At 41.9% G+C, this 15,658-nt stretch overlaps 1 protein-coding gene across 1 annotated transcript; it reads right to left on the reverse strand.

The window, feature by feature from the left end:
• Positions 1 to 599: 599 nt before the first annotated feature.
• Positions 600 to 15,299, reverse strand: FAS (Fas cell surface death receptor). Its single transcript, XM_063339589.1, has 9 exons — positions 14,764 to 15,299; positions 7,190 to 7,355; positions 6,470 to 6,604; positions 4,388 to 4,499; positions 3,815 to 3,879; positions 3,368 to 3,448; positions 3,173 to 3,246; positions 2,648 to 2,672; positions 600 to 1,867 (listed from the first exon to the last, which is right to left on the reverse strand). The coding sequence occupies exons 1-9, from the start codon at positions 15,193 to 15,195 to the stop codon at positions 1,452 to 1,454; spliced, it is 1,506 nt and encodes a 501-aa protein (XP_063195659.1). The 5' UTR covers positions 15,196 to 15,299; the 3' UTR covers positions 600 to 1,451.
• Positions 15,300 to 15,658: the final 359 nt, after the last annotated feature.

Here is a 15,658-nt window from a genome sequence, read left to right on the forward strand (position 1 = left end):
CAACATGACCTTTTGGAGCAGCCCCACATGGCTGTGGGCACCCAGCATTGCCCCGGGGGTGATTGCTGGCACCGGGCACCCTGCTGACAGACCTGCCCTGCCCTGCCCTGCCCACAGCCCTGGGGCCAGGTGGCAGCAATTGGACCTCACCGACACCCTGGCTGGCAGCTGGGAGCAAGCCCAAGCCCAAGCAGGTCTCCTCACATTTTGGCTGTGTCCTGACACTGGCTGGAGATTCTCTCTAGGGAACCAATGGCAGAGCCAAAGAAGAAAGTCATCAGGCTTATGTGTGACCTGGAAAATATCAAACCTTTCCACTGAGGTCGTCTCTTCTGTTCAAAGGTTTCATGAGACTTTGCATAACTGGATGCGCGAGTGGGAAAGGCCTTGCTGCAAAGCAGCCCAGCGCTACTGGTTCTTTGAATTTAGGAGCCAAGCACTCTGTGCTCTGTGATGGAAGAAAGGTAAAGTGTGGTTTTTTTTCAGGAGAGTGATCTCCCTTTTTTGTGATTTACTGACCCGAGTAAAAGAAAACCTAAAAATGACATCTATAGGTTGCACCATAAGAAGGAAAGAGAGAAGTCATGCATTATGTGGATTAATTTTTTTTTAATGACAATGATGTTTTCAGTGTATTGGTTCCTGCATTAGAAAAGCTAGTGTTGCAAACCTGCATGTGGAGACTTCATAGCTTGTGCAAGTTGCCTTCCAAAAACCATGCTTGTGTTGTGCTGCTTCCGCTCCTGCTTCTTTAAATGGTTTTAACATTAGAAAAAGCTTGCAATCATTGCAGAGAACAAGGGAAATAATAATTTTTACTCAGTGCTGGGAGCTTTTGCATAGAAAACTTGCACATCTATACGCACACATATAAATACACACACACATAAAAAACTCTGTATACACACACACAGAGGTGGTTTTATACAAGGGAGAAATTCCATTTACAACACAGTAGAATTTAATTATACAGCAACGTCTATATTAAAAATTAATCAGGTGTATATATTTTTTTTTGTTCAAGTATTCTTCCCGATACACTTCATAGACTCTTAACACCAGTTTTCACTTTGAAAAATGCAACATCCCACCATTTTAATGTAAGCAAAACATTAAATTGATTAAGTAATGCGAGACCACACATTTAGACTAAACCTTTTCTTCAAATAAGAAATAAGACTATTTCTTCTTGTAGTGAATCCTATAGCTAGACTCTTACCATTATACCTTTCAGTAAATAAGCCATAAAACTCCTCCTAGTTCTTAACAACTGAAAAAAAAAAGCTGACACTTTTTTAAAGGAAAGATACTGCTACAAAAATGGTAGTTATTCCTTACTCATATAACTTCCTTGAATCAACTGTCAATGAAAATGTCACTTAAAAGCTTTGTTATTTATATTATTAGAAAAATACTAATTCAGTCAGGAATAATTTTAAAATGACTCTATGCTATGTCTCTTCCAAACTACCAGAAAAGGTTTTACTTAGCTCAGCACTATCATTGTAAGAGTTCCTACTTTCCTGAGTACAGGTTTTGCTTTGCTCAGTCTCATCACTATAAGACTGTCCCCCTTCCTGACAGCTGAGAACAGCTGCCCTCAGTTTTTCCTCAATTTTATCAGCTGCAGCACACATTTTAAGCTCTCTCAGGCTGCTTATTAGGGTTCCATAGGCTCCTTTTATCCCATGTCTTTGATACCAGGCTTGGAACAGCTTAATCTTCTGTTCAGATGTATCATTAAGATTATCCCGAATAGTTTGATCTATGACAGGTTCTGGTACTTGGTGTTTACGAACAAATGTCTTGACTTCCGTGAGTGTCATCTCCTCCACAATACCAGCAACATGGCTGCTCAGGTCAACATCTAGAAGCAGAAAAGAAAATCAGTGCTCTTGGCACTTACATCTTACTGTTCTTTGTCACCTGTGGTCAGGATTGATATTCTTCCTGTCCAAAACAGATTAAGTTTCAGGTATTCATGACTCGGTATGTTTTATATGTGATTTTTTACAATATATAGTGGGTCTGCTTTTACATGTTCCTACCAAATGGTAGATAATTCAAATATTTAGGGTTGCTTCCATACTGCTTTCTACCACTTGAGTCTCAGTTCCCTCTGTAATTTATTCTGTCCTTCTCTGTCATTAAAGCCTGGTCATGCCTCATGTAGCTGTTTTGCTTAAAACGGTGTTGGGAAAGGTCCTGGAACAGGACAGGTCTTTTGTTGTGATAAAGCCTTGGAGCTTATGTTCTCTTCCTATTGTGTGTTACTACTCTGGATTTGCCCTTAAACATAAGGTAGGTTTGTATTTCTGCAGTCCCACTGCTGGGTGTGGGACTTCCCCATTATCATAATTATCTATGATTCTAGAAATCCAGCTTGCTGCCTCCTAGTGTCTGTACCACATGCAGAACAGAAATTCACCTGTTGTCAATTAGTAATTGCTTCCTGTACAACAGAAATTCCTCCTGAGGCAAAGCTTTCATGATAGCACTAGATGACTTAATAAGCACAATATGAACTAAGCATTCACTGTTGTGCTAGAATGACAGCTCTGGGCAGTGGCAAAGTCCACATAAAAATACTCTTTTTTTAGTGTAGGATTTTCTTCTACTGAATTTTGAGAAATTACATGTCTCTTACCTGCGTATATGAGAGGTACATTCTCCTGAAAAGAGAAGAAAGAGAGAAATGGGTAGAAATAAATTTTGTAAAAACACCAACCTTGTATAAGAGGGCAAACACATTTCATGACACTTGACTTCTGTAATTTTCTTTTCGTTTTCTCCATGATTCCCCTGTTCTTTGAGCAAAGTAATCAGATTGGACAGATAGACCTCTTTTGACTTGGGTAAGTTTGGGGAATCACCTCACAATTGCTATTGCCTAAAAGTATGCACGGGGACAGGTACCCTGGGTCAGCAGAGGCCTGATGATTTATGAAGTTTTGATCTGGGTCGCGTAACTTAGGAAGCACATCAACAAATCCTGAAGAAATATTTCAGGGTTTCTCTTACTTCTCCCAGAAGAGTCCTCATGGTGAAATTTACTTCATTAACGTCATAGAAGAGTGGCACGTACATGCTTGGGGAGTCCCAGTGTAATTTAAATGGAACAAAGTTCCCTGCACGAAGCTGAGTTTTTTGTGATCCAAGCAACGATACTTACACCAGAAGAATCTGGTTTGGGAACTACTTCATCTAGGTTCCCCTTGATAGTAAAACCCTTCTGTCTTCTCACGTCTGAAACAAATAAAGCAATTTTAAAATCTCCTCTGGATTCCAAAGAATATAATACATCTGAGTAAGCAGCTGAACATCTTATTCAGAGTATGACAGGAATAAGGAACAGGGAATCACTTACAGTGGATTAGTGCTACAGCTCCTCCTAATAGTGGTAACATAATTATCAAAGTAGTGGCCCACCATGGGAATCCTGTTTTTGCTGGAACATTGGAAATATTACATGAAAGTTAAGTCAAGAAATGAAATACAGCAACACGCTCTGAATTTTAAACAAGATTCTGTCAGATTATAAAAACCTTTTTGTTGTCTCTTAACGGCAGAAGCTACCTCTTTGGTAAAGTCTTACCTATCATGAGTTGCCCCTAAAAAGGACTAATAGCTCCTACATCTGCACAGTGATCAAGGGAAAAGAGCAACCAAGCTCCACAGGTCAGTATGGGGCCCAGTAGATAATGATACCCTTAGCTCTCAGGAATGACTATGGGTCATTGTACAGAACAGTACCATTGCAACAGCCCCTCAAAGTACAGCAGGTGCTGGACCAGGCTAGGTTTTAAAAAGGTACCTTTAATTCCACACACGGTGTCTGAAGTTGAAGTACATTGTTTTTCAATTACGCCACTTTCACATCTGCAGAAAACATGAACAAAAATTATTATGGGATTTGTTTCTCTTTTTATGAAGTCCGTCAACAGAGCAAATAATAATCTTCTAACACTTTTTATCAGCTAAATATTTAATTTATCAAGATGTTGAAGTTTGGAATTTAATAGGTATGAAAATCGCATGGAAAGGTGTGGGAGTAGAAAAAGGTGTGGAAGTTATTTTCTAGATGTAACAGTAGATCACAAAAAGACAACAGGAAAGCTCAGATACGTTTTTCATTACATTTCTTGAAAAGTACATAGAGACTTGGTGGATGTGTACAAATTTTTCTGCGTGCCTTTGGAAAGCCTGCATGGATGGCAAGCTAAATTGATGGACTTAAGTCAGCTCAACAAGCTAAGCACAAAGGCAAACTACTATGTTTTCCATCGGGTTACAGATTACCTTATCTTGTCTTGAAACTGGCTGGAAAAAAGTGTGACAACATATGATATTGACAATTTCATATTTAATGATGGATGCATAAACTTACATGGTACATTCCTGACACTGGTCACACGGTACAGCAGAATTGCAAAAATGGTTCTTTACACAGGTACATTCCGTGTTCTGTCCTGGGGTACAGTTCGTTGCAACCTCCAAATCTAAAATAGATTTCTTAAAGTTTATTAGTTTGAAAAAGTAGGCCTTAAAAACAGGCGTCTGCTCACAAGCTCTTGCCCTCAGACTTACACACTTTCAGCTCTGCCACTGCTGGCACTGGTGAGGCTTAACTGTAGGAACGACATAGGTTTTATAAAGAGCCCTGCTGCCGGAGTACTGGAAATATGGAGGTGGCAAAGAGACCTCTGCTGGCCAAGAGCTCAAAGAACCGATCACACGGTCAAGTACTTCCTAGAAGAGGACTCATTTGGCACTGACAAATGTTGTCAGCTTCTTTTTCCCGTTCAGAATTGTAAAGCCAGGAGGAAACTCAGAAGATCACGTAACCCATCTCCCTGCTTGATGTCAGAGACAAGTTCTTTACTCTCCCTGACAGACAAGTTTATCTCTTCTTGAGGACCTCCAATGGTGAGGAATTCCACTCTCTTTTAGCTAACATATTCCCTGCTTAAGTATTAAAACAAGTGAATTAATTTTGTCCTATCCTCAGTGTGTATTATGAAGGTACCTCCATCTATGAAAAATTATTTCTGCATTAAAAATTACTTTAAGTATCTACCTACTATGAAAGCTATTTTCATAGGCATGGAGGAATAGAAGAGAATTTTTGAGTTATCACATTCAGTGCCCTGCTGTAACCAGCAAACGTCTTATCTTTCCAAATTTGATGGAGCTCTACTGTGAAACCAGTGCTGAAGCCATTCGCGAAAATACCAAACATTAATGATCCTAAAAACAGTTCTCATGGAATTTCAGTGGTAATTTTCCTCCTGCCTAATGTTTTCTATTGACTGCTCTTCAACTACATTCTTGTCCATGGGATAAAGTGACTAGTCATCCCATTACCCTTTCTTTCTTCTTCGGTTTAACTGATAGTTTCCTTTGTGGCACTGTACAAAATGTTGAATTATTTTGCTGTACTCAACTTCATTACCCATCCAAAAATGCTTATTATAGTAGCTAATGAGAGGAAAATTTTGTATGTATATGGAGTGTTACAGGAAGGGGAAAGTACTAAAGATTGGTATTCCAGCAGGTGATGTGAGTACAACTATACTGGAGTTAAGAGCTCTTTCTCCGCTCACCAAACTCGATTTTGCATATGAGGAATGTAAAAGTATCATTCCCTAAACCCAGGTATACCAGAACTACAGGACACCTTGTGGAACAGTTTAATGGATTAAAAAAAAATAATAATCCATGATGGGTATTTATGTAGCAAGGCAACAGGTAGTGAATTTCTGGAACCTGGTGTCTCCCAGAAGGTTCGTGCACAAAGGGCTCATAACTGGATACTAAAATAACTAGGTAGGGATGGCCCTTCTAACATCCTTTCCCACAACTGTGGATGCTGGCAGACATTGCAGGGAACAGACCACAGAAAGTAGAAAAGTTTGTGGTTTCTCTAAATAGCATCTCTTGCCTCCACTGATGAATGCAGAATACTGGAGTAGGTGGACCACTGGTCTGACCCAGTAGGGCATGCCTCACAGTCTCATAATTTGATCCTATATCCTACACAGCATCTTGAATCTATAAAAGACATCACTATATCAGCTCCAGCAATTTTAAATAATTAATTATAATTAATAACATGAAAGACTATGAAAGAAACTACTGGGAATTCTCCCACCCCTGCCTCTTACAACACCCCTCTTCTCTTAAGCAGATGGTGAAGAAGAGAGCTTTTCTTCCTTGATTCTAACCAGTTTGCATGGGGTCTGTGTTGCAAGGACTGCTTTGCCTGAGCAAAGGCAGATACAAGGAGAAATAATGGACCAACATAGCGTGTTCTTCCTACTTGGTGCTTGACAAAAGGGAACTGGAGGATCAAGTTATGACTTTGTCATTAATTCCTTCATGTACTACCACTATAACATTTTAATCTCATGCTCAGTCAAATCCTTTTGAATTTGAGCCATTGCTAGAGTTGCTATTTCTATAAACGTACTAAATGTTCCGTCGCACGAAGAGCATCTGAAACACTCGTCCAAAGCATTGACATGATCTATGTACTCCTTTCCATTTTGACATGGAACACAGTGTTTGCTAATATCTGTTGGACACTTGATATTTTTAACAAAACCTGTAGAGAGAGAAAAACAAGAATTAAGATTTGCAATACCTTTGGACAGAAGCCATCAGCTCTAAGACGTATGTCAGACTTTTTTTAATCCCTAATACTTTTTGATTAACAAACGTGGACAGAATCTATATTCTTTACACATATGCTTAGGCTCTTCAGGAATGTAGTATCCATATGATCTGATTATTCCCCCTCTTCCTCCAATTTAGGACTGAAGGAGAACACACCAAACAAAACTGTACAGGCAAAACTGGAAAACCCATGAATATATGTAGTCCTGCAGGCAAAAGCCTGTGCTTGCACTTTTTAACCTCTTTCAAAGACGTGTATGTAATTCTTGGCTCTTCTGTGACAAGCATGTTATGTGAGAACTGCTATCTGTAGTGAAAAGTTACTGGTGCACTCAGCTCAATAAATACTTTTGAAGTGTCTGATGTCCTGTAATAGAGAAAGATAGAGCCAGAATGAAGCATTGCATCCAACAAACCACAGCATGCTGGTTAGCTATCCCAGTAGAAAGCAATTGTGCATGTTGTGGTTTCCACTCTTAATGACTTTTCAACACAGTCTTACAATACTACTCACCACGTTCACATTTCTTGCAACACTGATCATCTAAATTGTATTCGTCCTCGTTACAGTTAGTTTCCCTCTTAGCAATGATCCTCCTTGTAATTAATTTATTGTGCAGTATGTTTATTAGAGCTTCAGTATCATTTTTGCACTGCATTTCAGTAATTAAGACAACAACCTAGGAGAGATGAACAGCAAGTTAGAGAAAAAAAACTGTCAAGGACTATAGGTGTGTTTTACTACTAGCCCAGAATTACATCAGTACCGTTACTCTATTGCTAAACATATTGATATTCACCCCTTTATTAAAGTTGTTCATTACTTCAGAAGAGTTAATGGACAATGAGGACACATACTAGATTTAATGCTATCAACCCTACCACTACAGGTGCTGATCATTTGAACATGAGTGCTTGAGAACAGGCCCACACATCTGAGTTGTAACAATTACCTCATATGCCTAATTATAGTGCAAAGCAAAGGAACTCGTGTTATTTTCTTGAAGAGCTTTCTCTGTCTCAGATCACTGTGCCTAAATCTGCCCTTTCTTAGCCACTAATAATAATCTTCCATACAGAACTTCCTTAATTCTAATTATACCTTTCTTAATTTCTTGCCACCCTATTCCCGCTTGAAAACTGAAGTTTTTCTGAAGAAAAAAAATGGAACGTTTAAATCTCAGCCAAAAATACCTTATTTCTAAAATGATTTTTGTCTTTGTTTTCCAATTCAATTACTTTTCTCCTAGCAGATGATGCCTATATATTCCTGAAAGAAATAGCACTCTTTTCAAATTAATTTACATCTCAGTCCATTTCTTTGAATCCACCATCAAGTTAAATTGCTTGGTTTTTTAATTTTTTTTCTCCTATTACTAGTCAGTAGTAACTTTACTAGCCGTCACCACTCTGCTTCTTTTTGTGATAATAAGAAAGTACTGTGGACCAGAGGCCAAACTATTCTTTTTTTTCTATTTTGGGAGTAAAGAGGGAAAGGGAGAAGGACAGATCTGCTATAGTTTGCCTTTCTCTTGGCAATAGTCTGTGGCGAATTCTGTATATACTTTGCATGCGTTAGGTATGAGGTGTCTGTATAATGGAGCAATGTAACGCTTGTTGGCCACAGAATTAGATTCCCTCCTAGAAATATTATTATATGGGAGAGATAAAGGACAGCCTGCCTTTATTTAACACAGTTTCTGCTGATAGTTTGGAGTAATCTTCATGATTTATTTTACTTGTGTGTTTCTAACTATCGGTGTGAAGCTATAACAGAAAAAATTAAGGCAGTCCTTGTCTTGAAGAGTTTGAAGTCTTAACATCTAAGTGGAGCTCCATGTTCATTGTTCTTACTCCTCTTTAATTGGAAAAAAAAAAAAAAAGTTCAGCATTTCACAAAAGACCCAAAGACAGACACTATCAGGGACACTGGAAAAGGAGAAAATGACACCTCCGAAGAAACTGAGCAATGCTATTGTCTTTGGCAAAATAAAAGAACAGGCCAAGTTGTGAAGGAGAGGGATGATGGGGTACCTTTTTCAGAAAGGGAATGCATTGCAATACAAAGAAACTGCTGAAGCCTCATACCAACAGCACAGTTCATGGACTATAAAAATTCTGCTGATTAGATTAACTCAGATTTTAAATGGGCATGCAAAATGCTTTGGTTTGAATAATTTAATTTTAATTTTTTCTTAGATATTTGAAAGAGGTTAATTATGAATGGTTGGTTATCTTTGAACACACTTTTTTTCCACCCCCTGACAGGGGGTGATATTTAATGGCTGATTAAATCAGTCTTCATGATTTTCTGTGAAACTGCTCAGATGCCAACCATAATTTTAGTTAGATGCAGAAAACTCTTTAATTATCTTAAATACTAACTTCCTGAAAAGTGGGTTTGGATTTTAAACTGGGCTCTCAAGTGAAAGAAGTGTTATCTGTGGCTAATTATCTGAAGTAACCAAGACAACCACTGCCTGCTGACTTCTACAAGCAGACACTTCTTTTGATCCTATTGACTTTTTTTTTTGATCCTATAGACTTTTGAGTCTATTCAGAGATGGGAAGGTGAAAAGCATTTTCTTTCCTTGGCAGCCATCTGTTTTAAAATTTATATAATATTAGTTACTAGACTGAAATTAAGGAGGTCTGTCTTTGCACCTGGAGGAGCAGCTTCAGCTGCTAAAAAAAAGTGGTTTAGCACTCAAGAAGCTGTGGGTACGGAATGCTCAGCCCATCACTTCCCCACTTCAGTGCTCTGACTCTCTTCCTTTGCTGCCAAAGCTTTGAGGGTGCTCTTCTCCGAATCCCAGTGTACTGGTGTTAAAAGGTTAAAGTTAATGTACAGCCTTACCAGAAGCTGTCAAATCGATGTGCCAAATCAGCATGATTTGTTTTCCTTTTGCCTGGGAGAACTGAAAAAACTGGTACAGGCTGCCCAGGAAGTGGTGGAATCACCATCCCTGGAGGTATTTAAGAGATGGGTACACATGGTGCTGAGGGACATGGTTTAGTGGTGGTTTTGGCAGTGTTAGGGATGGTTGGACTTGATCTTAAAGGTTCCTTCCAACGTAGATGATTCTATGATTCTGTGATTGGCCCCACACCGCCATCGGTCCTCCGCCATGTGTTGGACTGGGCCGAGGGAGGGGATGGCCACAGCGCAACACTGGGGGGACATGTTTCATCCTGTCTCTCTGAACTGGAGGATCATGACACCCCGACCAGCATGCCCAGCAAGCAGAAGGGTCTGGAACCACGGTGGTCCTCCAGGCTCCCTCCTCCTTGCTGGCCCCCACAGCCGTGCTGGGAGAAGCTCTGTACTCAGAGGAACACCCTGTGTCCTCCTGACAGCACCCTAATCTCCCCTTTTTAGACCAGAGAAATCAAGCCAATCTGGGGAGGGGGGAGAAGACCCTGGACAACAGCAAAGAGAAGAGGGAGAGTGAAGATTACAACAGCCCAAATGCACCCGGGCAGGGCAGGGCAAGGCAACTGAACAGCACTGGCAAAGCCCAGAGCACGCACAAAGAAAGAAAAACATCCAGACAGTCATGCAGAAAATGGGATATAATGAAAGAAGGAAACATCTTTGTAAATGACTAATATCAGTAGTACTTAGCTGAGTTTCTTTTTGTGCTTACTGAAAGCTTGCAATCACTGTGTGTGCACAGACGCAGCCTTCCCTCACGCAAACAAACCTCTCCACCTCTTGCTTATGCTTTTATACAAATGAGCTATGCTGATACAGTGAGGGAGGACAGAAATATAACACTTTTTGGTGGAAGCCCTCCGTTTTTGCTCACAGAGATGAACTTCCTGGTATGCTTACAAGAAGAGGGGATCACTTCTCAGAATTTAAGCAGCACCAAACACCTACATCAGCTCTGCTTGCAGGGGTGTCTTACACTGCCTTCCTGTAAGAGGAATAATGAGAAAACTCTGGAGATTTTTCAAAGCAACACCCTAATTTTTTCGCGCTTTTTTTCTCCTTCTGGATTTGCACCCTCTTAAAAGCAATCCATTTGCCATATAAAAATTTTGGTGTGTCTCATAAGAAAAAAAAAAAAATCAGTAGTCATTTAGCTTCCTGTGCCCACCTTAATCACTTTCCTTGTTGTCACTGAGTGCTAACAGCGGAAAGGAAGCACTTTAGGGGCTTTTACGTAAGCAAGGGTGGTAGGTGCTTTTTTATGATGCGTACATTCAAACAGCGTCTGTACGTTTCAAGCCTAAAATGACTCACAGAGGCTGTTGTACCTTTCTCATCGTAACCTAAAAAATAGTTGTCATACCTAAACTGAAGACTTAGGTTGAACTAAGCAATCCGTGGGAATAAAATCAATCAATTGGGTATGTCTAACGTTAGCACAATCCATAAAAGTTATCACATGAGCCCAAACGTTTTGGTTTCGCTCATTTTGCATTGCCCAGGCATTTAAGAGAGCTTTCTACCTCCTCCCTCTCCTTCACTCCTAGAGAGTCCTCTAAAATGCTTTCACCAACAGGTGTCTGCTAAGGAGACTCATAAAACCTGTTTTCATCTGTGTTCCCAGGGCACAGTCACAGGAAGTTCAGTTTCTTTGAAAACTCGTGTCATTTGGGAATTCTCAGGCCTCCAATTCTTCCTGTATCAGAGGATTCTTCATAACGGGTCAACTTCCTCCAAGTAAGTGTTTCAGCAGTCCTACCTTACGGGGATGTAATCGCAGCTTTGGAAGTGTGTGAACATGTTATTTGCATACAGGACTTTTTAAAGCTTTACAACTTTTAACCCTGAGAAAAAAAATAATTGTCTCTGTTATCTTTATAATGCACTTTATTTTTTGCAAACCACTTCTCCCATTTCTAATCCATAAAATGCCTGTGGATGAGAAGCCTGATGCCTTCAGAACTTGGTGGCCTTTTTTTTCCACTCCACGTTTGCTACATGGGGAAACGTGCATGAGCTCATCAGGGGCTTTCTAAGTGTTAAAAAGGGGGGAAAGGGGATTTTTCTTGCTTTTTTTGCTTAGTGGGAGCTGAGAAAAACTGTAACTCATTTTCTGAGTTTTGATTTGCTTCTGGTACTTTTGACAAATGGTTGCTAGAGTTAGCTCCATTTTAATATGGTTTTCTATGTAATTAATCTCCCTTGTGATAACCCTGTCAGGCTGGCTTTTTCAAAGAGTAAGTAATTTCACAGTGCTTGTTAGGAGGATTCTCTACTCCAATTCTTTTGCTATGATAACTGATTTCTGCTTCCAATATCTCCAGTATCATTTTCCCCCCATCTCTTTCTTTTTTTTCCCACCGAGGCAGAAGTTGATAGTTTGCACCAAATTAACCACTAAAAATAGTATTTTGTGTTCTAAAATCTTTTATGAGAAGGACAGAAGGAAGCCAGTTCTATTTTCTGAAGCCCAGCAATGGGAGTTGGTATTTCCCCACAACTGGAAGCATCCTGAGCTTCTTAAATTTCAAGTGAGATGAACGTGTTTGGTGCCTGTCAGAGTAAGAAGCCTCAGTTACTGTCCAGTGTCTAAAAATAGTCACTGTCTGAATTAAATCCATTACTATTTCACGTCCCAGATGGCTCACATGCAAATTATGGCAATATATTGGGGGGTGGGAGTTGATGTTTTTCTTTTTTAGTTTTGGTTTTTAGGAGTACTGTACTAGTGAAAACCTAATAAATATTATACAATTTGGGAGAGCTAAAGCGATATTAACAGGTCCTTCCTCTCTTTGATGATGTTGTGGCTAAGGATGAATAAGAGCTGGACAGCACAGAAATTTAGCAACTCCTCCCCCTTTTCATTTTTTAACACAATACAGTTTTCTTGTTGGCACTTTCTCTTTGATCTGTGAGTTGCCTCAAAGATAAAGGCAGTTAACTGTAGAAACGTGAGCAGACAAATGCTTCCAGAATTGGTGCCCTTATACTTGTCACTTCAGTCCTGGGTCATCCCATGACTTTACAGCTGTTTATACATATACATTTAAATGCGTGCATTAGCTGCCTGGGAAATGAGAAAGAAGGGTCAGTGCAGTAATGCAGAAGTCCTGTTTTCAAAGGTATGTCTTCTGAATTTCCAGAAAACTGACCGGTCTGTACTCACATCAGATAATTACAAAACATTTAGATAACACTTCACTCTTTTAAGATGGCCTATTCCTTTAGAGTGTGTCTCTAACTGGTATGCGGTTTTGCGGCTTGTTTTACAGGGTAAACTTAGATGTTTTCTAACTATGTAGGCCATTGCTATTTTGCATGGCTATCCCTGCAACTGCTTCTACTTTAGTGCAACCTGGAGTTCCTTGCAAAATTGAGGTCTCGTTCAACAAACTACTTTCATGTTCTGGCTTAATCAAATTAGTATTTCAAACACTGTCCAGGTTTATAAGTAGTGGAACAACATGCTAATAAAAAAAAAAAACCCATATTTTTTAAAAAAATAGAAGGTATGTGGGAGTGCCATGGTCTTTCTAAGGGGTACTGAAATTTGGAAACAAGTAGAAAATAAGAATAGGAATGAGAGGAATAATATTCTCTGAGAGCAGCATGATAAGAGAAAGTATTTTTAAATCTTAATTTATATTCTGCATAGTTCCAAGATACTGAGCTAGACTGACATTTCTGCTAGTTGTTTGCTGCTCCTATACCGGAATAGATAATACACGCTTCCATCAGCATCTGAAATTTCTTGTTTGTATTCAACTATGTCCCGGTACTTTGTGCAGGGGCATGGATATAATCCTCTGAATCCCTTCAAACAGTTTATTACCTGTTATATAGTAAATCAGATCAGAATTTGAGTCAATTTTACCTTAACACCTGATTTTAACCTGCCAAACCCCAAAGCAAACTACACTCATTCGCAATGTAACCACACTGTGAAAGAGATTTTGAATGTGAACTCCCATGACTTCTCTCTGAAAGAGGTGAGAAGTGAGGCTGGGGAAGCAATGCACACTGCATCCACCCTTCCAGGCAGGTCACGACTTGGCTGTGCAGTGGGGCTCAATGCCACCTGCCTGGTCCCCACTACCCTGCCCCTGCGCTCCTGGGGCAGGGATGCCTCGGGCAGCTCTGCCAGTGCACAAGCAAAGCCAGTGTATCTGCGTCTGCATATGCCCAGGTCCCCTGCCCAGCAGCTTGCTGCCACTACAGCTCCTTGGCCTAATGCACCTGTACCGGCGGAGCTCCCCGTGCTGAAACGCTTCCTTATCTTCCTTGTTGGCAGCAGCCCTTCAAAATGAGTGTTTGCGAAGGTAACTCTGCTGATGACAGTCAGACATGTGACCTGAGCTCTGAAGCTACAGACTCATACTGTGCACAGGGGATGATTAAGGCAAGAAAGGAAGGCCCTGCCCCATTGCTTCCAGTAAACGCTCCACTTTATGCCAGTGGACTTGGACTATTTCTCTAGCTTTTCCTGGGCAGCTGTCAGTAGTGGTTCGTAACTCCTCCACCATAAGTATTTGCTTTTATGTAGCTTTACCAGATCACTTTGTTATGGATCCCTGAGGTGCAGTGCAAGTCAGCTTTCACTAACGCGGTCTTTGCCCGGGCAGATACCCAGCCACCCATCTACCCGTGCAGCCTGTGCGTGGAACCTTCCTCGCCAGCATCTCCGGCCAGATCCGTGTGGCCGTGGACTGAGGCCAGTGACAGCTGTCCTTGGGTCCCCCACCTCAATGGCCCACGACCTCATGTCTCTGACAGCCACCTGCATCCATCCCCCTTTTCTTATCCTCCGCTTTTCCACAACACCCACCTCCCTTCCCCTGGCACCCTAAGAAGTGACTATAAAATCATAAAGTGCCTGAACTTGAAGGTGGGTTTTTTAAAGGGGTAAAAAAAAAAAAAAATCGCGTAAACGAATTAGCTGAAATCGCGGTGGAGAAAAAAAATAAGTTAGTTATGGCCGGCGGCGATGAGAAGGCAGGCAGCGCCTCCGGCACCGCCGGCTCAGCGCCCGCCTCCCGGCCCGCCTGCGGCTGGCGCCGGCCGGGGCTGACCCGCCGCCGCCCGCGGAGCGCCGTCCCGTCCTGTCCCGCCCCGGCCGCCCGCCCCGCTTCCCGGCTCGGGCAGACACTTACAAGGAACAGGGGAAGGAGTCCCCGGGCCATGCTGCCGCTGCCCAGCGCTCTCCGGCAAAGCGAAAGCCGCTCGCCCCGTCCCGTCTGTCCGCTGCCGCCTGCGCCCTGCCCACGCCCGGCTCCTCCCATGTTGGTAAACACGGCGCGGGACCGCCCCGCCGCGGCTCGGCTCCGGGGCGGCGCGGGTGGACCGGCGGCTGGCGGCGGGCAGAGCTGCCGCTTCCCCGGCCTGCCCCGGGAGCCAGTTCCCCCCCGGCCCCCGAGGCATTTCTGCGCCCGGCTCCCTTCTGTCACAGGGCGGGGGCAAGGGCACGCCGGCCCCTCTTGGGTGTCGTGGGCACCATGCTCTCGCACCCTACTTGGCAGCTTGTGAATGCCAGGCACGGTCCTGGGGTCACCGAGCCAAGTGCCAAGAGGCTTCGGGCTGGGCATGAGGCGTTTGCTTCATGTGCTTCAGCTGCTGGCTAGAGCAGTCGCTTCCCCACTGGGGGAAGAAACTCCAGTTTTGCATTAATGATAAGGACAGCCTTGGGGCAGGGAGTCACGAATCTGTAGGAGTGGAACAGGCATTCAGAATAGGCTAAATTCCTTGCAGCAGAAGATACTGCCTTTTACTGTCCTACTGAAAGGATTACTCAAGCCTACTTTATTTCGTAGCTATTTCCAGTCACTCTTTGTGTTTTGCCTGCAAGCTTTCTGTAGTTTGAAATCCTGGGGGTCTGGCCTTCTTCATAGGGTTAGAAATAACATGGTAATGTCAGTTGTAGATATGTGTTTTGATTTTTCAGGTTTTGACATGATACTGTTGCCTTTGGAAGACCATGGTTGAAATTGAGCTGGTATTTTCATTTTAAACACCATTTTTCAGTGGTTTATGACTCAGATTTTCAGAAAC

This window comes from Chroicocephalus ridibundus, chromosome 6 (genome assembly GCF_963924245.1).
Source record: "Chroicocephalus ridibundus chromosome 6, bChrRid1.1, whole genome shotgun sequence".
Lineage (NCBI taxonomy): Eukaryota > Metazoa > Chordata > Aves > Charadriiformes > Laridae > Chroicocephalus > Chroicocephalus ridibundus.

Bases quoted from the DNA above. Each gene is read 5' to 3' on its own strand.
- FAS (XM_063339589.1), bottom strand. From the start codon at position 15,195: ATGCCCAGCCCGAAGCCTCTTGGCACTTGGCTCGGTGACCCCAGGACC. The intron at 3,449-3,814 runs GTACCTTTTTAA...CCAATGTTCCAG, and splicing joins CACCGTGTGTGGAATTAAAG to CAAAAACAGGATTCCCATGG. The intron at 1,868-2,647 runs GTAAGAGACATG...TTCTGCTTCTAG, and splicing joins TGTACCTCTCATATACGCAG to ATGTTGACCTGAGCAGCCAT.